The sequence below is a fragment of the Bos indicus x Bos taurus genome, chromosome 24 (genome assembly GCF_003369695.1).
Source record: "Bos indicus x Bos taurus breed Angus x Brahman F1 hybrid chromosome 24, Bos_hybrid_MaternalHap_v2.0, whole genome shotgun sequence".
Taxonomy (NCBI): domain Eukaryota; kingdom Metazoa; phylum Chordata; class Mammalia; order Artiodactyla; family Bovidae; genus Bos; species Bos indicus x Bos taurus.
Window position 1 is genome coordinate 23,193,901 of NC_040099.1, and position 25,069 is coordinate 23,218,969.

Here is a 25,069-nt window from a genome sequence, read left to right on the forward strand (position 1 = left end):
TCTGAATCATCTTAACTAGAAACATTTTGATGTTTCAGATTATTTTATTTAATTTGTATAGTAAGATTCTACCAATGAGCTTGTTGGCATATATTAAACACAGAATGAATATTTGTTAAATATTCTTCTCCAAGATACTGATTCACTTACCAGTTTGGTTGAAGTATCTCAAAAGCAGGAACTAAGTTGTATACAAACCCTGTGTATATTCCCCAAATACTTCTAACAGTGTGGCTTAGTAAATCCTTCTTAATTAGTTAGTAGCCATTAGTTAATATACACACTCAAAGTATCTATCCCATGGACTGTAGCCTATCAGGCTCCTCCATCCATGGGATTTTCCAGGCAAGAGTGCTGGGGTGGATTGCCATTTCCTTCTCCAGGGGATCTTCCCGACCCAGGAATCGAACCTGGGTCTCCCACATTGCAGGCAGATGCTTTACCATCTGAGCCACCAGGGAAGCCCCAGTTAATATACACACTCAAAGTATCTATACTAGAAATATTTCTCAGAGAGAATATATTCTCTCCTGTTTGAAATTTCTTTGGAAGAGGAAATGTGGTTAAATACTTATTTTTAAGTATAACATTACTTGGTGAGGTATTAAATTCTTTTACAATTATTTGGTTAACTTTGTTCATAAAGCTCAAATCAAATTTTTTATTTTCCTCTTTATATCAGCAGGTTTAATCTCAAAACTGTATTTATAAAATTATTTTGTCTCAAAAGACTTTATGAAAAGTATATTCTATAACAACATCTGTATTAGTGCTGTGGCAACATCAGATTCCATATTATCAGATAGATATATGTAAGTGATTAACTCATAATAAAGCCATTCAAATACAGGAAAAGCAGTTAAGAAAATATTACTATTTATCCATCCCCAAGAATGAAAATATTATTCCCATGATTCAGCACACAATTGAAAATCATTTTTTAAAAACCTGTAAACTGGTTAGAGCTGTCAAATTATTTGTAGAAAACTCATTTAGATATTGATATGTTTATTAATAGGCCAAAAAATGTCAACTTTGAGCCAGCAGAGCCCACATATGCTAAGTCCTTCTGGCTTCTACAAAATCCTGAGTATTTCATATAAAAAATGGATTATTTTAAATGATAATTGGATTAGGAAAATAACTCTTATCCTTACATTTAAAAAATTCTACCTTGGGTATACATTGTCTTAAAAATATTTAGATAAATGATGAATTATATTACTTAAAAAATTTTGGAAATTGTGATCATTGAAAGATAGAAAAGTGGTTAGATAAGTCATGGTAAAAATGGAAATCAAGTGAGATATCCCTTTTGTAGTAAGTTATATTTAAATTTAATAAATGTGTAATCAATTACCTTAACCAATATTTATTGAGTACCTTCTTATGTAATTGTCAGTCTTATAGGCAGTGGACATAAACACTGAATAAATTGACAAAATCCTTGCCTTTATTAAGCTTATCTTCTAGTGGTGGTGGGAGACAGACCATGAAGGAAATAAATGATGAAAGTCTGTATGTGAGAGGATACTAAATGCTAGTAATAGAAATATAGACAGCCAGGAATGGGAGTTCCTTTAAAATTACAAAATACTGTATCCAAAGTAAGATCAGCCTTCTTATAAACTATTGATGAGAATTTAAACCACAACAGACTTTTTGGGAGAGAGTTTGGCAATAATTAATTTAAAACTTTGTCAAGTTATTTATATGCTGTGACTAGAAATTTATACTAAGGAATTTGATATATAAAACAATTTACATATTAGGATGTTTATTGCATTGCTAATGGTAATGATTGGAAATATCTAACAATGAGAAATAGTTGAATCTGCAACATGGTAGCCTCTACCCATACAGGGATATTGAAATTTAACCAAAATTAAATTAGCTAAAATTAAATTTTCAGTTCTTTAGTCACACTAGCTACATTGATCAGCCATAATGTGCAGTTTGTATAAACCATTCTATAGAACAGACACTACAGAGTCACTCTTTGTATCTAGTTTCTCTTTAAACATACACATAACCTCACACACATACTTTTTACATGTAGATGCATTTATATATCTTCCCTAATACATTTATATAGCTTCCCTGAGAGCTCAGTTGAGTCCACCTGCAATGCAGGAGAAGGCAATGGCACCCCACTCCAGTACTCTTGCCTGGAAAATCCCATGGACGGAGGAGCCTGGTACGCTGCAATCCATGGGGTCGCTAAGAGTCGGACACGACTGAGCGACTTCACTTTCACTTTTCACTTTCCTGCATTGGAGAAGGAAACGGCAGCCCACTCCAGTGTTCTTACCTGGAGAATCCCAGGGATGGGGGAGCCTGGTGGGCTGCCGTCCATGGGGTCGCACAGAGTCGGACACGACTGAAGTGACTTAGCATAGCATGGCATAGCAATGCAGGAGACCCCAGTTCCATTCTTGGGTGGGGAAGATCCCCTGGAGAAGGAATAGGTTACCTACTCCAGTATTCTGGCCTGGAGAATTCCATGGACTATATGGTCCATGGGGTCGCAAACAGTCAGACACAACTGAGCACTTTTACTTTCACATTTATATAGGGGCTTCCCAAGTGGCGCTAGTGGTAAAGAATCCTCCTGCCAATGCAGGACACACAGGAGACATGGTTTTCATCCCTGGGTCAGGAAGATGCCCTGGAGGAAGAACTGGAAACTCACTCCAGTATTCTTGCCTCGATAATACCATGGGCCGAAGCCTGGCGGCCTACAGCCCATGGAGTCTCAAAGAATTAGACATGCCTGAGCGATTGAGCACATGTGCACCACCCCCCCGCACGCACGCGCACACACACACACACGCATATTAAATACAAATCTGTCTCTCACACACATATACACTTATCATGCAAATAATATTTTACTAGACTACATCTAGCTAGCTCTTTGTAGTGGACATAATAAACACTTTTATAAAGATTATAAAGTATCCACAGCTACTTTATAAACACAGATTGATCATCTTTATTATTATATTTAAATTCATTTTTGTGTGTATTCATGTATAATAAATATAAATCTTCTACACTGTAGAATTTGTTACATATTCTATATAACAGTATCAAACAGCTTTGTGCTTATTATGTATCTCATGTTGTTTTAACTACTTTAAATATAATGTAGCCTCTCAATCATTACACAGCCCTATGAGGTTGATACTATTTTTATTATTCCCATTTTATAGGTGAGGAAACTGAGGCACAGAAATGTTAGGTAACTTGCTTAAGGTAACACATCTAATAGGTTCAGTTCAGTTCAGTTCAGTTGCTCAGTCGTGTCCTACTCTTTGCGACCCCATTAATCGCACCACGCCAGGCCTCCCTGTCCATCACCAACTCCCGGAGTTCACTCAGACTCACGTCCATCGAGTCAGTGATGCCATCCAGCCATCTCATCCTCTGTCGTCCCCTTCTCCTCCTGCCCCCAATCCCTCCCAGCATCAGAGTCTTTTCCAATGAGTCAGCTCTTCGCATGAGGTGGCCAAAGTACTGGAGTTTCAGCTTCAGCATCAGTCCTTCCAATGAATATTCAGGACTGATTTCCTTTAGGATGGACTGGTTGGATCTCCTTGTAGTCCAGGGGACTCTCAAGAGTCTTCTCCAACACCACAGTTCAAAAGCATCAATTCTTCGGTGCTCAGCCTTCTTCACAGTCCAACTCTCACATCATACAGAGCATAAATCTGAATCCAGGCAGTGTGGCTCCAGAGAATGTGCTCTAAAATAATATATTACAGACAATATATATAATATATATAATGGATATACATATTATCAAGCTATGTGTGTGTACATTTGTGCATATATGGTACACATTGATAATGTGAATGTTTGCACTGAATTCTATTATTTTTTCTTCTTTGAACATAAATATTTATTTCAGATGCTTTGGATTTTTCATAGAATTTAGAATTGGAGAAAACATAGTGTCCTGAGAGAGGGCATGTGGCTGGAAGAAGTCTATGTGGCTGATGGCCCAGAGGCCTCCCAGCGTGGAATTTCCTTGCTGAATTAATGGCTCAGACGGTAAAGCGTCTGCCTATAGTGCAGGAGACCTGGGTTCGATCCCTGGGTCGGGAAGATCCTCTGGAGATGGAAATGACAACCCACTCCGGTATTCTTGCCTGGAAAATCCCATGGATGGAGGAGTGTGTTAGGCTACAGGCCATGGGGTCGCAGAGAGTCAGACGCAACTGAGCGACTTCACTTTCACTTTCAGTGCTCCTTGGTAGACCCAGACACCATCAGAACCTTTGATAGAGGAAGAACACCCGGATACCTGGGTCTGACCTAAGGATCAGAATGCCCGTTGTTAGTGTGCTAGAATGCTCCTGTTTCCTGACCATAGCAATTTCTTCACTGATGCCAAGATGTCATTTATGAAGCCAAGAGAATGCTTTCTATTCAAAGAAACTCTTTCTCAAGCCTGGGTGACATCATAATGAAGCCCAGGTCTGGTAGATGATAGTGTGATCAGTTATCTAACTGCTCTGTGCCTCAATTTCACACTGTGTTAACTGGGTAAATGCTGGGTAAATTTCACAACGCATTAACTGGGTAAATGCTGACTCACAGGTTGGATGAAGCTGACATAACTGAACAACTAAATAACAGAGTCTGTGATATAATTAGCAGTGCTACTGCTGCTGCTACTGGTAATCATCGCATCAATGTTAAACTTTGAGATCAAATATTTATGAGTTGAAGCAAAACCTGGTGGTTTCAGTGAAACATTTTTGGTATTTTACACGAGTTTCTCCGGTCTTCCTGCCTACATAAGCACACAGCTGCTGCTGCTGCTAAGTCACTTCAGTCGTGTCCGACTCTTTGCAACCCCATAGACGGCAGCCCACCAGGCTCCCCCGTCCCTGGGATTCTCCAGGCAAGAACACTGGAGTGGGTTGCCATTTCCTTCTCCAATGCATGAAAGTGAAAAGTGAAAGTGAAGTCGCTCAGTCGTTTCCGACTCTTAGCGACTCCATGGTCTGCAGTCTACCAGGCTCCTCCGTCCATGGGATTTTCCAGGCAAGAGTACTGGAGTGGGGTGCCATTGCCTTCTCCCATAAGCACATAGCATTTGTCTGAAAATCAGTTCTCCCAAAGGAATTTTCTTCAAGAAAATGATTATAGCAACATAGCATGTATTTGTTTTAACTTAATATTTGATAGATTTTTTGATGAATTGACAATTTGGCAGCTAGCTTTGCCTTTTGGGAATTTAGCCATTTACTGATTTGGCTTTTGGTTGCTGTTTGGCTTCTGAATCTTTTGTACTTAGAACTTTTTGTGGTAATGGCATTTGTATTCCCTTGCAAGGAAGAAAGGCTGTACTAAGATTAACTTGTTTTCTGACTAATGAGGACTTTGGATCTAAACATGTAAATTTTTCTTTAAGTAGATTCTATTCTGTATACCAATAAAATTTTTTCAGTTCAGATTTTTTATTACAGTGTCAGATTTTTGCTTATAATATTTTATTGTCATTAAAAAATAACAGTGTGTTTCTTTTTATGCTATATTTTGTGATTGACTCTTAGAAAGCTTTTTAATAATTAAAAAATACATTCCTTCATTATTCAGATAATTCCTCAACTACATCCTTCCTAAATACATTACTTTAAACCTTTTACATCTTCCTGTATACAAAGGCACATTGAATCTTCACAAGTCTTCATGTCTTGTTTGTTATTTCAAGCATCTATTCATGTTAACATTTAACTGAGCCCTATAAAAGCTTACTTACTGGCTAAACTTTAATTGATCCTATAGATAAAATAGTCATCTGAGTATATTATATTTTATGATACTTGATGATATGTTAAAACCATTTTCAGGATGAAAGTTCAATAGAAAGTGATGAATTTGATATGAGTGATTCAACGCGGATGTCAGCTGTGAACTCTGACCTCAGCTCCAATCTTGAGGAAAGGATGCAAAGTCCCCAGGCTCTTCATGGCCAACAAGATGGTAAGCCTTTCAAACTGAGCAAACAAAACAATAACATAATCCTGGATCAGAATTGATTAAAGCAACCACTTCTTATTCTGGTGGTAATTTTTTATCTGTTTCTATGGAGACTTTTTTCTGTACACTAAGGTTATGTTATCCACTTCATTATTCTTAGACTCAACTACTTGGATTAAAACTGTAAATGCTAGTTATAAAATTCAAGCTTGCCCATGTTTTGCACTCTGAGCTTGAAAATGAGTTACATTAGTGGACTTTGGGTTTCTGTGATGTTTTCTAGGTTTGGTTTCTTGGACCATTATTCTCCTGACTGAATAAAGAGTTTAATAATGGTCAGAGATTAATGAGGATGTTTTGATGTTACTAAAAGACAAAGGAATAGCCAAAAAAACAGTTGCTATAAAAGAACAATTTTTACCATAGTGATTTTGCTGGGTAAGAAGAATTTTGCTGTGATTTTGAGCTGTTTTATTCAGCTCTAAAGGAAAGAATGATCATGATCTTTTATTCCTGGGTCTGTTGATGATTCCTGAGTCATTGCACTGTCCCTGATAGAGCAGTTAAGGTTGAGAAAACTGGACGTGTAGAGAAGGCTTAGCAATTCACACTTCAGGTCTAGTATAGTCAGAGGTTTTTTAAAACTATTTGTGTAGATTTTTGTCTTTGTAAATAAAATATCCTGTATGCAAGGAAATGTTCCTTACTTGGTAATTGCGGATAAAAATTCAGGCTTACAAATAGAAGGAAATTGTCCAATTTTATTCAAAAATAGTTTATTATTCCGGTAATTAACAAATTTACATGAGCTTTTTGACTGTGTATTTTTGTGCCTGCATCTGTTGATAGCAAATAAAGCTCTTTACTTGTTTTCTCTGATACTTGATTTAAAAACTGGTTGCACAAGATTGCTGCATTTCTAGCTGCTGTTGGTGTTCTTATGTTGTCAAACGAGAAATCCTTAATCAGAAAGTCTTTAAAAATGTGAGGGGGGACTTGTGTTCCCACTTCAGATGAATCTAAAAGATGCTGGTGTCCTTGTTGGCATGAGTACAAAGAAGGAGCAGGACACTGGTCATCAGTGGCTTTAAAATCACATTTTACTCGTTACATAGTATAACAGCTCTTGCAACAGAAATGATGCTTATTTGGGAAATTTCTAAGAATGTAGTTCTTCTGGTATGGATATAAATTGCTTTTTTTCTTCTAAAATATTAGTAGATTTTCAGATTTTGTTTTTTAATGAAAAATGTGTAGCACCAGAATAATGGAATAACCATATATATGTGTGTGTAGTTGGGTGGGTGTGTATCTTAATATTATTAATAATATTATTAGTAGTAATATGCACATGTTTTGCCTGACCATCATCTTTTTTACTTCTTAATTTTGGGGATCATAAATAATAGGATGTCTCTCATGATGCAAATCCTTTGTTTGCTTGATTGAAGTCTATCATGGATCTTTGGCTAGGAGACAGTTGATGTGACATAAATATATGTTGATTTTAATAAAATGTGGAGGGATAATGTCAAATATTACTTCGTCTTAGGAGAAGGCATTGATGCCTTTCTCATTGTACGTTGATGTATGCATCAAGGATAGGGCCATACCTAGCTGTTTCTTCTCCAGCCTAAGCCTTCCCTAACATGTTCAACGCCTTCTCCTCACACTTCTCTTGCAGTTTCCTCTTCTTGCAATTACCTCCTCTTTCTCCTGCATCACAGGTTTTCCCCAGAATCAACATACACACATGATGTAATAAAGGCCCTCCTTAGGAGAGCGCCATTCATCCCACGGTGTCCGTGCACTCATTGCCCTTTTCTCTGCCCCACGCCCATGATACTCTTTACTGCAAAACTGAGAACCTGTCTCATCTCCACTTCCTCACTCCACTCCTCCCGGCTCATCTCAGGTAGGCTTTCATCCTCACCATCCCATTCTAGTCAAGGCTATGGTTTTTCCTGTGGTCATGTATGGATGTGAGAGTTGGACTGTGAAGAAGGCTGAGCGCTGAAGAATTGATGCTTTTGAACTGTGGTGTTGGAGAAGACTCTTGAGAGTCCCTTGGCCTGCAAGGAGATCCAACCAGTCCATTCTGAAGGAGATCAGCCCTGGGATTTCTTTGGAAGGAATGATGCTAAAGCTGAAACTCCAGTACTTTGGCCACCTCATGCGAAGAGCTGACTCATTGGAAAAAACTCTGATGCTGGGAGGGATTGGGGGCAAGAGGAGAAGGGGATGACAGAGGATGAGATGGCTGGATGGCATCACTGACTCAATGGACGTGAGTCTGAGTGAACTCTGGGAGTTGGTGATGGACAGGGAGGCCTGGTGTGCTGCGATTAATGGGGTCGCAAAGAGTCGGACACGACTGAGCAACTGATCTGATCTGATCTGATCCCATTCTACTTGCTCTTGTGAGTGCTACCAGCAGTCTTCATGTGGCCTGATTCTTTGATGCGACCTTCATCTTTCTCATTACTAATATCAAAGGATTGTACACCATTTGCTTCCTGGTGGGCCTGTCTCTGGGTTCCTTTTTCATTGTCTAGTCAATAGATGGCGGAGTGTGCTGGGGTGCAGCCCTTCTCTGTCTCCTCTTCCGTGCTCACTGCCTAGCTGATCACATCAAATCACATGGCTTTCAGTATGATCTGTACCCTGATGAGTCTCACATTTGCCTCTCCAAGCCCTAATATCTTTCTTCAGGTCGGGACTCTCTCCTCCTCTCTATTACCTAAATTTTAACATTCTTCAGAGGATTTATCAGGGTATGAAATGATATTATTTTTCTTATTGGCTGTTTTTCTTCTATACTATAAATATTGTATTAATTAGGGAATCTTTTGTGTTTTTGATTTTCTTTCAGTTTCTCCATTCGACATACTTCTTAAATAGTCTATTATGTAAATAATTATGCCCCATTATGTAAATCTAACTTTTCACCATAATCATGATTTGTCATATACATTTTGCATATTTTTATGATTTTCTTTTCTCTTTCTCCCTGACAATGGCACTCTCATAGGTAACCCATACTGACAAACTATCATTCCTGAATTTCTCTGTACACACACACACACACACTCTTACACATAGATGTACATACTCAGAAGATTTTGTCATCATTTTATAAAAAATAGATTATATCATTTACAGTAGTCTTTTTCTTGCTTTTTTCATCCATATTACCTTTTTTAAGAGCTTCTTGAATACTAAGATGTATATACAGTATGTGTGAGTGCATGCTCAGTCATGTCAGATCTGTGACCCCCATAGACTGTAGCCCACCAGGCTCTTCTCTCCATGAGATTTCTGTAGCAAGAATACAGGAGTGGGTTGCCATTTCCTTCTCCAGGGCATCTTCCCAACCCAGGGATCAAACCCACATCTCCTGTGTCCCCTGCATTGGCAGGTGGATTCTTTATCACTGTGCTACCTGGAAAGCCCATATATACAGTCTGCTGCTGCTGCTAAGTTGCTTCAGTCATGTCTGACTCTGTGCGACCCCATAGACGGCAGCCCACCAGGCTCCTCCGTCCCTGGGATTCTCCAGGCAAGAACACTGGAGTGGGTTGCCATTTCCTTCTCCAATGCATGAAAGTGAAAAGTGAAAGTGAAGTCGCTCAGTCGTGTCTGACTCTTCACGACCCCATGGACTGCAGCCTACGAGGCTCCTCTGCCCATGGGATTTTTCAGGCAAGAGTACTGGAGTGGGTTGCCATTGCCTTCTCCAGTATATGCAGTCTAATGTTCAGTAAAAAAAAAAAAAAAAAAAAAAAAAAAAGATATGGTCCCTATGCCTTTAATTAACACACAATCTAAAGGAATAAAAGTATACATATACCATTTGATTTTGGTTACAGTTCATTGAGCCAATGTGGGAAAAGTCCTGCTTCTGTAAAAATAAGAATCCGTGCTACTAAAACTTTTAGTTTGTGTCTCCTTGAAATCAGTCGGGATGTAGAATACTAGGACTACCTTGGGTCTGGGGGTATGTTGCTTTCTGTGGATAATATGCTTTGATCTTTAGTAATCAGTGGGTAAGGACTTATGATGTAACATATCCAATTATGGTAGCAACCTGAACACAGCTTCAATCTAGTCTAGTCCAGGGATTTCAAAGCATCACTGACCTCCACCCACTCCATGCCAGTGTTGCCTACCTCCAACCATTATAGCCAAAAATGTTATAGACACTGAAAATGTCCTGTGCATCCCAAAGTGAAGGACGCTGCGTCCCTGGTGTAGGCAGAGAAGGACCATCTCAGTAATAATCCAATAAGATGAATATTAAGAAGGCAATGGAGAGGAGTTTAGAAATGGAAATTGAAGAGACATCTACAAAATATGAACATATGAAACTCCAGTTTAATATTCATAAAATATGAACAATATAAACATTTTAAAGCTAAAGCATTCTATTTTCTTTAGTACTAAGTAATTACTTTAAGGTATTATTGGAAAGAAATTGAAATAGCATATTGTCAGTTTTCAGGACTCTTTCCCATACTTATAACACAGGTAAGTGTAACAGTGTGTTATTGGACATAGTGAAAATAAACTTCTTCGGTTCTCATCTCACATGGTAATGGACGATTTTTAAATCTCTTCAATATCAAGGGAAAGAAAGAATGTAAAATATAAATCAGTTTGTAGATATAACAATATAATGCACATAGGAAAAAGAGAGGAAAAGAAAGGAAATGTCTTGCCATCAGACTAGATAATTAGGTAAAGGTGAAGAAAATACAAACCAGAATGATGAATTTGATAAGAAAAAAGTGTGTCAAAATTGATGTGTAATATTCGATTTCTTTTACTTAAGTTTATAATGCCCTAACTCAATTAAAATACAGAAATGCACAGAAACTTTGAATCTTTGTATAGGAAATATTTTACCCTCATTTAAAATATTTAGGTATAATTTACATAACACATCATATTAGTTTTGTTTTTTTTAATATTTTAAATTTTATTTTATTATTTTTATTATTTTTTTAATTTTATTTTTTAACTTTACAATATTGTATTGGTTTTGCCGTATATCAACATGAATCAGCCACAGGTATACATGTGTTCCCCATCCTGAACCCTCCTCCTTCCCCATATTAATTTTGATGTACAATGTAACAATTTTGTGTGTGTAATACGTTACAGAATTACCCCCACAATGAGTCTAGTTAACATCCATCACCTCATATAGTTATAATTTTTCCTTCTTGTGACAAGAACTTTTAAGATCTACTCTTTAAACAACTTCCAAATTACAGTGCAGTATTATTAACTATAGGCCCCATGCTGTACATTAAGTCCCTAGAATTTACATATTTTAAATTGGAACTTTGTTCCTTTTGACCACCTTCACCCATTTTTTTCATTAAAATATATTAAACTATGTAAAACTTTTTTGCTATCTTCAGTAATGCCTTTAGGATAAAGTTGTTTAACATATTACATAATCATTTGAGTTACTCAGGACACTATGAGGTCCTTTAAGCTCTGGTGAAGTATAAGGAGCTTACTGTGCAACAGGTTCTTCTCTGGAGTGGTTGTGGCCCATGGAATTCCAAAGTGCTTTCCTGGATCAAAAAGCTTAGAGGTGCTCTGTACTCGAATGTTCATCAATTTGTAAGGATTCTTGTTTTTCCATCTATTTCAATGGATTCTAAATAGAAATGTCACTTAAGGCTTATGTTGTCCAATCCCAGATCCTAGAAATTTGTGGGAGTGTGAACTAGCTCAAAATAGTATTTTTTTGTAAATTATTTATTTGGAATTGGTGCCTAAAAACAGCTGATTTATTTTTTGTTCTTATCTCAGGTAATTTATTATTAATAAAGGATATCTGGCAAAAGTGTTGGATTTAGAAACAGACAAAGATTCAGTTCACAGTGTTCAACTTCTGATAGAGAAATACTTTTCTAAGAGACATCTGAATTACTTTTCTGAGTTAATAACATATTGTATAATATTAATAGCTTTATAAGGGAAAATTTGTGCTTTATGAAACTCAAAAATATTATTAGATTATTACTAGCAAAGGATTTCTGTATTTTTAAGTCACAACAAATTGTATTTTCCCTTTTGCCATTTAAAAAAGACTATAGGAATATAAAGAGAAGTTGAGGCACACCTTTCAAATCTTTGCACATTAGCTTATTTGCCTTTAAAAGTAAGGGATTACAATAGGAAAATTGTATACATTTCTCTCTGGCCCTCATTTTGTTTTATTTTGGTTGTGACATCACAGAATATATTGCTCTAAAAGGTATTGAATGTGCCTTGTCTCTCAACTCAATGGAATTATGTAGAGATAATGTTTGCAATATTTTGGTACTTCATTAATGTATCAAACAATGACTTGTTTATTCATTAAAAATTAACAATGGCCATGTGCCAAGCAAAGTAGTGTAATGTCTAGAAACAATGAAAGATGGAGAGAGACTTGTGAGGGAAGAATTCCCCTAAAGCGCATTGACATTTATTTCAGCTTTTACCTATGATTCCTGGAGAGGCAGATGGCTCCCCACTCCAGCATCCTTGCCTGGAGAATTCCATGGACAGAGGAGCCGGGTGGGCTACAGTCCATGGAATTGCAAAGAGTCGGACACGACTGTGCAACTTTCACATCACGTTCCTATGATAGACTTCTAAATAATATATTCAAGGCAACTTTTTCCTTTCTAGTATATGTTTTCTAAGTCTCATAGCATTTAGAAATGCATCATTCATTTGCCAGAATTTGAAAATATTTCCCTTTCCACATATTTGTTTTCTAAAAAGGTTTTAATATGCTTCGAGTGGTCAGGCCATTTTTGATACACAGAAAATAATTAATTGGAATTTAGTGGCTAATATGCATACAGTTATTAGAATATGGTATATATGTATACAAACATAGTGTGCATTTATATATATATATATATATTTATATATCTCTCTCTTATGCATGTATGCTCAGTTATGTCTGACTCTTTGAGACCCCATGGCCCACCAGGCTCCTCTGTCCATGGGATTCTCCAGGCAAGAATACTGGAGTGGGTTGTTGTTTCCTCCTCCAGGGGATCTTCCCCACCCGGGGATTGAAACACCATTGCCTGCATCTCCTAAATTAGCAGGAGGATTCTTTACCACTGAGCCACCTGGGAAGCCCATATACATCTTATAATAATGATTAATTATAATAAACTTCAAAGAACTTTAGGTCTTACTGCTGAGAGCAGGTAATTTTTTTGCATAAATATCAGTTTAATGAAAGTTAAGTAATAATTTACATAGGCTATCACTACATTATAGGTAATTCAGTACATTTTATTAATATTGCTCTTCAGTTTATTGCACTTAGCAGATACTGTGTTTTTTACAACTTGCAGGTTTATGGCAGCCCTATGTCGAGCAAGTATATCAGTGCCAATTTTCCAGCAGCATTTGGTCACTTTTTGTCTCTGTCATATTTTTGTAATTCTTATAATATTGATATTTCTAACTTTTTATTATTATTATTATATTTGTTATGGTGACCTGCAATCAGTGATTTCTGATGCAAAAGCTTAGTAATCAATATTACTATTGCAAAAAAATTGACTCATGAAAGGTTCAGATGATGACATTTTTAGTATAAACTATTTTAAGTTATATGCATTATTTTTTGAGACATAATGCTATTGTACACTTAACTGACTGCCATATTGTGTTAAGATAACTTTCATATGCACTGGAAACCAAAAAGCTCAGATGACTTGTTTTATTACGATACTCATTTTTAATGTGTTCATCTTTAACTGAACCCATGTTATCTGCAAATAATAGGTAAACATTTTGTATTCTAATATCTAAACACGAACATGACATATTACATTGAACCATATTAACTTGCCATATTGACTCAACCTAATAGTTCAAACTCTCAAATAACTTAAAATATTGATAGAACATGAAAATTATTAAAGCAAAAAGTTTTTGAAGTTGGGATGTATTTCTGTTTCCGAACAATGATGCATACACATGTACAGCAAGCATATGTCTTGACTAGTAAATGTATAAGATGACCATAGTCTTGTCTTAAGTGTAAACATAGAAGGGAGTAAATGTGAAAATAGCAATTTAGTCGTGAGGTAGATAACTGTGTAAAGCAATATTGCAGTGGCAGTCACATTTTTTCTTCTGTCCTTGTTTAGATTATATGCTGAATGGACAGCATAGACTCCTACCTGGGGACCTTATTTTAAAAATACACATTTAGGGGGACCCATCTCAGATAGGATGACTAAGGAAAAAGGATGGTGCCACTACTCCAGATTATAATTTTGAAGATACCACTCACATTTCTATCTGACGGTTTTGGAATTTGAAGGTGGCAACAGAATTGAGTCAGGTAGGTATAGTTCATACTCAAATGCTGTTTTTGGTCAGCGGTACCTTCTATGTCAGGCTTCTCCAGTGACTCAGTTGGTAAAGAATCTGCCTGCAATTTGGAGACCACCTCTAATGCAGGAGACCCGAGTTTGATCCCTGGGTCGGGAAGATCCCCTGGAGAAGGGAATGGCTACCCACTCCAGTATTCTTGCCTGGAGAATCCCATGGATGGAGGGGCCTGGCAGGCTATAGTCTATGGGGTCACAAGAGTCAGACCTGACTAAGCGACTAAACCAACCACCACCACTTTCTGAGTCACTTCTCTGGTGAGGATCGTGTGAGTTTCTATGCGTTTCAGTTAAAATTGTCTTCTTTGTTATGAAATTTGTTGCATACTGCATTCTTTATTAGTTTAAAAAAATCTCTCTGCAAGTCTATTATATTTTACAACCTGCTGTATCTGAATATTGCACACCCTGGATTTAAGAACACACACACACATGCAATTCTTTTTTACAACCCTGTGTACATGTGAATACAATTTTAGTAAAAATATGTTTGTGACTAAAATTGCATCTAATTTAGCTGAACAGAATAGTTTTTGGTAATTATTAAAGTATACAAAGCAGCAATAAAAACAACTACTATTGGCCATTTAATTTAGTTGGAAAATCTAATAAAACATGTTTTTAATAAAAATTATATATAACAGGGAATGTGATAGGAAATTAAATTTAGTAGTTAATTTTAATGATGGTGACTTTTAAGTACAAAAGCTATTAAAATTTGTTGAGACTTAACACTAAATTCTCTATAGATGTTGTGTTGTCTTGAGTAAGGCATTTCCATTTTTCTACAAACTGTTTTCTTTTAACTGCTTCTAATTGTTTAGGAAATTTTGTACAAAGAAAAAATAGTTAAAAGAATGTCAATATGTTTTCTTTTTACATAAATGGAATAAAGCTTTTGACTTCCAAAATTGAACCTATTCTTAGCTCTGTTATTGTTTTCAGTTGTTAAGCTGAATATGTTTCTGTATTTAAAATACATGAAAATGATACAATGCTGCTTTTTTTTCTTAAAACAAATTCTAATGCCTGATTAAAACATAATTTTTATAGTAAATTTATTGAATTAACTCTGGAATGAGGTAGTTAAGCTAATGACGTTTTTTGAGAGCTTTCTTCTCATTGCAGTTGCTCTATAAGTAATTATATTATAATTTGCAGAAATATAATGTATTATTATAAGCTATATTGAGAAAATCATTAATTAATTGTAAGGAATGTTACTTTGATTTAGAGGACATTTTTGATTGCTAGATTTTTTTGTAACATTATTATGCTTGTGTATGCATCTTGGTGTGAGTGTATTTAATCATTTGAAATAGCTTTGAAGTAGTAATTCTCTATTTCTGAAAACAGAAGAAGAAATAGCAACTTGACTTATGTATAAAGATTAAGTATGAAAAAAAGATGCTGAGCTGTACGCTTATTTAATATGCTTTTGTGGGGAATATTATTTTCTTCTTATATTTAGGATCATATTATTTGAAATTTTACTTTTCTATGAAGTTAAAATTCTGCTTTTTGATTCTTATTTTATATAAGTGATTTTTCATATAAGAGAGTGCTTGATTAAATTTTAGCTTATTGATTTCAATCTCAAGTTTGTATACCCCAGTGACCAGTCCAATTTTAGCTCGATACTGGGCCTCTGGAAAATTGAGGGAGATTGGCTTGATTCTAGGCTTGCCTTCGAGAGTCTAATCTGGTCAGTAGAGGATTAACTTGAAATTTTACCTCTCAGTTAGTTCTTTGTTTTCAATTATTGCTCTTGCATTTTGTCATTTTCTTCATGGTAGTGATTGTTGGTTCACAAATGATTACATGTGTTGACTGAAATCAAATAGACTGCCAGATATTTCTCCATCAAAGATAGGTTTATGCAGGATTATCAGAGAATTACATTTTGTGGTCTGCAGGAATGGTGAGACACTTGTAAGTTCTCAAGTGGTAAGAGGGGGAAATAATTCTATAGAGGGGAAAAGAAAGTTGAGAGTGTTACAGTAAACAAAGAGTCCATGGCTTGTCATTGGCTGAATCCTTCCAAGGAAACAAGTGAAGTCTGTCTTCTTCCAGTTGGCTTCTGTTGTCATTACAGGGCATGACTTTCCCCTTCTTGTCTCCCAGCTCTATTTAATTCAAGTTTATGTTGATTTTTTTTTTTTTCGTTTTCCCCTTTAGAGCAAGTTCTTTCTCTGAAAGCATCACTGGCCAAGACTAAGGTTTTATATAGTTTCAATGGCTTTTTGTCCCTCAGTGTCAGAAAGGACCTTTCCTAAGAGTAATGTTTCATGTCAGAGAGAAAATGCACAGATTAGAAAACTATTGAGGTCAGATTTGAATAATGATGAACGGTACTAGGGAGAACTCTCAGGCACTTTTTTTTTTTTTTTAAAGTCTCAGGTCTATATGTTATCAGGATCATAGACACCTGAAGTGTTATGTCATCATCAAAAGTTTGGTCCATATCTATTCCAACAGGCCTGGTCCTGATATCTTGGGAAAGTTATTTTATCAAACTTCACCTGCTTAAATTCTAGGAAATGTTTCCTTTCATATCACCAGACGATACGCATTCAGGGTCTATTCAGGGTTCAGTGCTTTCTGTAGATGCATCATTTGAATCTAAGAATCTGTTTCTTGGAGTTCAGTGGGGCTAGGGCTAGAAGTACCTAATAGGGACATCTCCGTTGAGTTTGAGGTGTTCTTCTGGAGGTGCTCTTTTCAATTGGTGAAGTTTCCAGGTTACAAGGTGTGGTTCATAAGGTCTTTGTCTCTGATGGCAAAATGTGACAGGGTCACTCCAGAGAAGTTTACTGTAGATCATCGCGAGGTGCCAGGAGGTGCTACATTAGTGCTAAGCAGTTGTGAGGGACTTCCTCAGTGACAGAGCGGAGGAAAGCGGTAGGGTTGAAGATTGCTAAGTGTAAAAGAGTTACATGAGGAGCAATTACTAGGACTTCATGGGAGGTGAGGTGATGAATGAGGAATGAGTACGATGAGAATTCAGGAGTGGTACAAAAACGGTTAAAAGAAATCCCACAACACTTTTCTTGAAGGTCTTAACCAAGTAAACAGTGGTGGTGATGGCTCTAAGACCAGGGGAGTAGCCCTAAGCGGCAGGGTCCGGGTGCTGATTGTAACACTCTATGGGTGATGGTGGTCCTTATGTCTTTGGGCAAGTACTCCATTCCTTCCTTTACATTATAGAAAAAGAAAAAAGGTACTCTAATAATTGGGATGCCCAAGGGCAGATGAGTTCATCAGACTCTCCTTTAAGGCCTTACTGGCTAAGCAAGTCACTTATTCCCATATAATTTGATTGGGGTTATTGTTCCCTAGCAAAACATGGAGATTTGGCCATGAGAGAGAAATTTAGAATTCAATTTCGGCCATGACTAACAAGCCCAAGAAAGCCTTGCGGCTGGCACTTCGTTTTGGGTTTGGGAAAATTTAGGACAGTTTGAAGCCTGTCTGTATCTAGGTGAAGCCCTGGTTCAGATATCATATGCTATGAATACTGAGCCTTGGGTTTGGACAAACTGCAAAGTTTGGGGCAACCTTCTGCCCCTTTAAGGCCAAAAGCGCTACCACTTGGACGCAATCTTCCTGTGAGGAGGCTTGAAAAGGAGCAAAGAAGCAAATCATACACATATTGCAACAAAGTTGAACCTCTAGGGAACTTTATATCAGATCAGCTTTTAGGATTTGCAAGAAATAAGGGCTCTCAGTAAAACCCTGAGGCATTACTGTCCAGGTGAATTGTTTTCCTTCTCAAGTGAAGGCAGAAAGGTATTGACCAGTTTCATCAACTGAAATACTAAAGAATGCACTGCGTGGGTCAATTACAGTAAAGAATTTACTTTTGGTAGGAATGAAGACTAGTAACCTATCAGGGTTAGAAACAGAGTGTAATGATGTTGTTTATTGCTTAGAAGTCCTAGATACACCTCCATTCTCAGACGTTAGATTTTCTCACCAGTAAAATAGGAGTGTTACAGGGGCTTTGACAAGGAATAATGAACCTTTCAGCCTTGAAATCTTCTATTATGGGTTTTATGCCTTGAAGAGCTGCTTTACTTATAGGGTATTGATTGATTCTGGGAAAAGGTTTTGAGGCATCTCTTTGAATTTTGATGGAAGGTGTGCTATGAATTTGGAGGTGTCCAAAAGGATTTTGGTAACTGATTCAGTAGGAGTAAAGAGTGTTTCTAGAGTCTGTTCTAGTACTATCAGAGATGGAACAAATTAAAGATGCCAAAGGGTTGTTTAATTCACCTGGTTGGTTACTTTGATGACTACCATGAAATTTTAGAATTATTTACTCCTTTTGAGAGAAATTCCAGCGTGATACTTCTCTAAAAACTCCCAGCCTAATAAATGTATAGGCACTGGAAACTAAATAGGGAAAACCGGGGTGTATATTTCTCAAAGGGCTTAAACAAAAGGGAAAAGTAAGTAGGTTCCAAGACAGGTTCCTTAGCGATTCCCACTAGAACTGTTTTAGTACTCTGTGTTTGAGCACCAAGAATGTGGCTCCAGTGTCAATTAGGATTCAAAGAGGTTCATCCACAGTCTGGAAAAATGCTTCTCCAAGCCAAATAAGAGAGAGACTTGGGAAGAACCCCATAGTTCTTTGGAAACTTGTCATTGAGAGCTGGGAAGGTGTTGGCAAGACTGGTTAGAAAGCACCCCTAAATTTGTAACAGTTTCTTTTCTGATGCCCTGGCTGTTTGAAATAATAGCAGAAACCAAGAGGATTTTGATTTCATTTAGGAGTCTTCATTTGCTGGATGTGAAGATTAAGAATTTCGGTAATCTCCCTTTTAGGTGACTCACCTCCAGTGTGAGAGGACTGGTTTGCCAAATTAACTAAAGCTGAAGTGGACATAGTTCCCATTCCATCCTGGCCCAGTTTACTAGAAGAGAAAGGTCCTAGTTCAGCCCATGAATAAACAGGGAGTTACAAACTGCCTGGGAGGAACTAACATCTGAAGGAAGATCAGAATTTTCTTTACAATTATCTGAAGTTGATTGTAAAGTCATGAACAGGTTCATCAGATTATTGTTTGCAGGCCAGAATCTTGCTCCAGTTAGCAAGTTTTGGGAAAGCCCTTGGGAAAGCTCAATGAAGTCGCCTAGCAAATGCTCAAGCCTGCTCGTGCGTAAGTTAGCAGGCTGGTCTCCTGATTTTAATTCCAGAGACCTTTCAGCATTTTCCCAATTAGTGGTTTTCATCCAGTGCTGGGCCTGACCTTTACCAACAGCCTTATAAATGAACTGATATAAATCTAGGAAACCAGGTTGATAAGTTTAAATGACCATATTAAATTCCTCAGCAAGTCTGTCAAGATCTTCAGTTACTTTAGGAAGATCTATAACTATGGCTCACAGTTCAGCTTTAGTCCAGGGAATATAAGTAATTAAGAGTCTAGCCTCTGGATCCTCAGAGGGTTTAATTTTAAAACGGCCGATCCAGGTAACTTCAGGTAAAAAGGGAGAGGGAAGAGTTTCAGAAAAAGGGGGAGTTTGGAGAGAGAATTGGTGTGAAGGAACTGGGGGCATTAGAGGAGGCATAGTTGTAGGAAGGAAGGAGGAAGATGGTGCTGAAGGCCAAGTCTGAAGGGAGAAGTCAAGGGAGAGAGACAGGATGGCACCAGTGGCCAAATCTGAGACAAAGAATTGAAGGAGGAAGAGTCTGGGGCTTTGGGAGCCATTTTTCTTTCTTTAATCATTTGTTTGCCACAATCTTAAAATCTTTCAGAGAGGCAATTTTAGACTCCTCATAAAGTTAGAAAACTTGCAAATACTAGTAAATCAAAATAAACATTGCACTCAGTTCTGGAAATTTCTGAGTTATGTAGTCCAATTCCATTTCCAGGAAATTAAGTTTGGTAATTTCCAAAGTTCTCCATAATGGCCTTTGATATTGTAAATTGCCTTTGGTCAAGTCAGTCCATTTAGTTAGAAATGTACATGAGGAAACGCCATGGTTTTTAAACATAAATTTTAAACAGACGTCTTGAAGGGGAACCTTCATAATATTTAGATAGTAGGATCTATTTCTCAGGGGTTTTTGTCTAGAGTAAAAGAACAATTTTCAAACAGCTTAAATAACCTACAGCTTTAAACAGCTCAATTTCAAACAGCTTCCAGCTTAAACAGCTTCCAGTGCGAATAGCCTTTAGCCCTAATACCAGACAGTCTAAGTATACAGTGTGGTACTGGAGGAGCCAGGCCAAAGGCTTTCCAGCCAGTTGCCATAAAACAGCCCCTCTTCCAAAAGACTGGACCCATGGGATGGCTGAACTTGCACAGATTTAGTGAAGCAGCCTGTGTTCCCAAAGGAATGGGCAGATGGCTTCTCAGCTTTGGTTGAAACAGTCTGATAGTCCACAGTGCTGAGTGAGTGCTCACATACAGACAAGGCCTTAACTAGATAGACAAAACCTTAAAGTAGATCACAAGTCTGGAGAGCTTCAAACACAAACAGGGTGTGAACTCAGATTGAGGGGGAAGATATACCTGCAAACTGCAGGGTTGGCAAGAAAGCAGTGGGGAACAGTGGGCTCAATTGTTGGTCTCACACTTGTTTGCCCACCAGCCCAGGAATCTTCAGGTGTTTTCTCTGGTCTCTATATGGTTTCCAAAATGTTGACATAAAACAAATAGACTGACAAATATTTCTCCAGGAAAGATGGGTTTATTCAGGCTCAGCAGAGTTTTATTTTAGGGTATTTAATCATGAGGACCTCATAGAAGTCCTCACATACATGAGAAGGAGCCCTCTTTTATAGATGGCAAAAGGGAGTTGGATGATTGTAGTCAATGAAGAGTCCATGGGTTTTTTGTTGGCTGAGTCTGTGCTAGGAAACAAGAGGTATCTTTCTTCCTGTTGGGCTCTGTTATCATTGCAGGGTATGAAACTCTCTTTCTGATCCTCTGACTCTATTTAATTGAGGTTTCTACTTATTATTATTATTTTACATATGAATCCAGTGTTCAATGTTTCTGTTTCCCTAGGTGATGCCAAAATTCTATTGGAAACAAATAGAAAATACTAGACCCTTTAGTCTTTGAATATTGAGTTTTGTCTGTCCAGTAATACAAAAATAAGGTCAAGAATTCATGTCACACAGAAGAGCTGTTAGAAAGTACATATCCTTTGTGAATGTATTCAGATAAAACTTGAACCTACAAATCCATGAGTCTGGCCACATTATAGAATCAGAACCCCTTGGATTTTCCTAATTTGAAAGTCTTGAGCAAAAATACCTTTTTTTCTAATTGTTTTTGTTTCTTCATACTATCACCTAGCTAGCCTTTATGAACTCCCACTGTAAAGCCAATGCCATGCTATGGTTATTACAAATTTCTTGTTGCTACTGTGGGGCAGCTAGCTCTTATATTTTATAAAATGGCTTTATCCTCTAGGCAAAAATAATCTCAATGTTGAGTAGGCTTTGAAGCTGCTGCTGCGTGAGAATTGTACAGAGACATAAAGCAGTTACAAAATGAGGCCAAATTGACCATAAGAAATCTTTATTTATTGGGTTTACAAAGATCATAATTAGATTGTGGGTTGATAAAAGGAAAGGATAGTTGGAAGGTATTAAAGAAAAAAGGATATTTAATTATATTCATTATAAATTTATAGTATAATTGTTTTCTTAGCAGTCTCACTTTTTGTGATGGGGAGCACCGTAAGGCAGGAAATGAGTGTATCTTGTGCGTCCTTGCATGCTGGTAAAGAATCTGCTCCCTTGTGGCTCAGCTGGTAAAGAATCCACCTGCAATGCGGGCAGATCGGGGTTTGATCCTTGGGTTGGGAAGATCCCCAGAGAAGGGAAAGGCTACCCACTCCAGTATTCTGGCCTGGAGAATTCCATGGACTGTTATAGTCCATGGGGTTGCAAAGAGTTGGACATGACCGAGTGACTTTCACTCACTGACTGTGCATCCTTGCGTCTGGTAAAGAATCTGCCTGTTAATGCAGGAAACGAGAGTTTGATCCCTGGTCACACGGATCCCCAGGAGAAGGAAATGGCAACCCCAACTCAGTATTCTTGCCTTGAGAATCCATGGACATGAGGAGCCTGACAGGCTACAGTCCATGGAGTCACAAAAGAAACAGATGTGACTTCGAAACTAAACAACAGCAAGCAGTGTTTGACATACAGTTGAATGTAGAGTTTTAATTGAAATGATGTTTTAAAGTTTCTTCTTCATTTGCTTCTGTAGTGAAGATGTATTCAACTCTTAGATCCACTTTTTCTTACCAAATATTAGATAAGTAGTTGATTTTGCTAGCCTGTGAGTTGAGTAGTCAGCTGTCTTCTTTACATCTTAATTTGGAGTTCCTGCTACCTGTCTGTACTGTCTCCATTGTCTGCCTCCCAAATCTTGTCAGGAGCAATGGAATAATAAACTAGCTTTGAGATCTGAAAGTGAATTCACTCACAAGGCAACATACAGCAACTCTCAAATGTTGAGACCTGAATTCTTGTCCCAGCTCTGCCAGTAACTAATTTTGCAGCCTTAAGAATAAACATATTTGGACAACCATTTCTACATTTGAAACTTGAGAAGCCGAGATAACTCCTCTAGGAGTTAAGATTAAGTAAGATTAAGTCCAGCCCCAGAATGCTCTGAGTGTTTCCCCTTTTGGATTCTCTTTTTCCTCTATAACATTTTCTGTTACCTTCATCCCGATGAATCATTTTTCTTTAAAAAAATAAACAGGACTCCATTATTTTTTGTGTATCACTGTTGTTGTTCAGTCGCTGAGTCATGTCCAACTCTTTGCCACCCCATGGACTGCAGAACCCCAGGCTTCCCTGTCTTGGACAATCTGCAGACTTTTCTCAAACTCATGTCCATTGAGTTGGTGATGTATGTATCTCTAAACTGGTTTAAATGTTTTCTCATATTAGAGAAAAGGATTAAACAATGATGGAGACATCCCTGTCTTTTTCCCACCAGCCTTTCACATCTTTAAAGTTATTTTAATTCCAAAATATTGCTATGATGAATGCTTAGAAAACCAGGGTGATTGCTGAAGGAACAGACTTCCCACTTTCCCCTTTCTCCCCTCCAGCCTTGACTGCAAGAATCATGCAGAATCATCTCTCTCTTCTTTTTGCTGCCAATCTTCCATGCCTTTAGTAAGAAACTATATCGACACAAGGACTCCTGGGTATTGCCAAAATGTGAAAATTAACTTTCTCTTTTTCTTTAAGAACATCATTTATAAAAGCCCTTATTTCTATTCCTTCCCAAATGCATGTATCTACATAAGTATTTGCATATATATGTATGTGTATATAGAGGGGTGGAAGGGAGGAGGGAGAGAGAATTTTAGTGCTTTCAACAATAATGGTTGTTTTTATTCAAGTGTTTTTCATAAAATTCATCCTGAGGTCTTCAGGTACTGGAGGGTCTTGGGATTTTCTTCAACAGCAACATTATTAAGGCTTTGACAACCTCAAATATGTATGTACATTTCAGAATTTTGGAGTGTTTTGACAGTCAGATATCATCTGCCTATCTTTCAGTGTGCAGATTTATTTCACTAACATATCCACTAACATCTCATTATTGCTATGGTATAACAACGTCTTGGAGAATAGATTCTAGCATCATAGTAATAACAGATACAAATCATGACTGCTTGTGTGTTAGTCACTCGGTCATGTCTGACTCTTTGTGATCCCATGGACTGTAGCCCACCAGGCTCCTCTGTCCATGGAATTCTCCAGGCAAGAATACTGGAGTGGGCTGCCATTTCCTTCTCCAGGGGATGTTCCCGATCCAGGAACTGAACCTGGGTCTCCTGCATTGCAGGCAGACTCTTTACCGACTGAGCCACAAGGAAGACCTCTAACTGCTCAGCTGTGACTTTATTCAGATCTATGATAAAGTGATCAAGAAAAATCATATTAGCACTGTGGGTATGGGGGAGTTGAGTACACTGAACAAAGGCAAGTGTTCTAAATTGGTGTCAAGGAGGACGCGCTAACTCTCAATGAATGTCAACAGCGTGAGTGGTTTATCTAACTCAAATGTCATGCTGTTGTTCAGTTGCTAAGTCACGTCTGACTCTTTGCAACCCCATGGACTGCAGTATGCCAGGCTCCTCTGGCCTTCACTATCTCTCAGACATTGCTCAGATACATGTCTCTTGAGTCAGTGATGCTATCTATCTCATCCTCTGTCACCTCCTTCTCCTCTTGCCCTCAATCTTTCCCAGCATCAGGGTCTTTTCCAGTGAGTCTACTCTTCGCATCAGGTGGCTAAAGTGTTGCAGCTTCAGCTTCATTGTCAGTCCTTCCAATGAATATTCAGGGTTTATTTTCTTTAGGATTGACTGGTTTGATCTCCTTGAAGTCCAAGGGACTCTCAAGTGTCTTCTCTAGCACCATAATTTGAAAGCATCAGTTCTTCAACACTCGGCTTTCTCTATAGTCCAGCTCTCACATCTGTACATGTTGTGTGCATAATTCTATTTTAGAGTTGATGAAAAACATCCAAACTATTATCTGGATTCAACCATATAAAAATCAGATTATTGTTTTACATATTTCCATATGAAAGTGAAGATAGATGATGAGGAGAAATAAAGCATCTTAACTGCTTACAGTATGCCAGGT

The 25,069-nt window shown here is 37.6% G+C and overlaps 1 protein-coding gene across 5 annotated transcripts in view; it reads left to right on the top strand.

Moving 5' to 3' along the window:
• Positions 1-25,069, top strand: part of NOL4 (nucleolar protein 4) — a 465,486-nt gene that overhangs the window by 144,599 nt on the left and 295,818 nt on the right. For all 5 annotated transcript variants that reach the window (XM_027525944.1, XM_027525946.1, XM_027525947.1 and 2 more), the window contains one exon: positions 5,865-5,997. In XM_027525944.1, the coding sequence (XP_027381745.1) occupies positions 5,865-5,997 (133 nt within the window). The remainder of the gene's footprint in view (positions 1-5,864; positions 5,998-25,069) is intronic.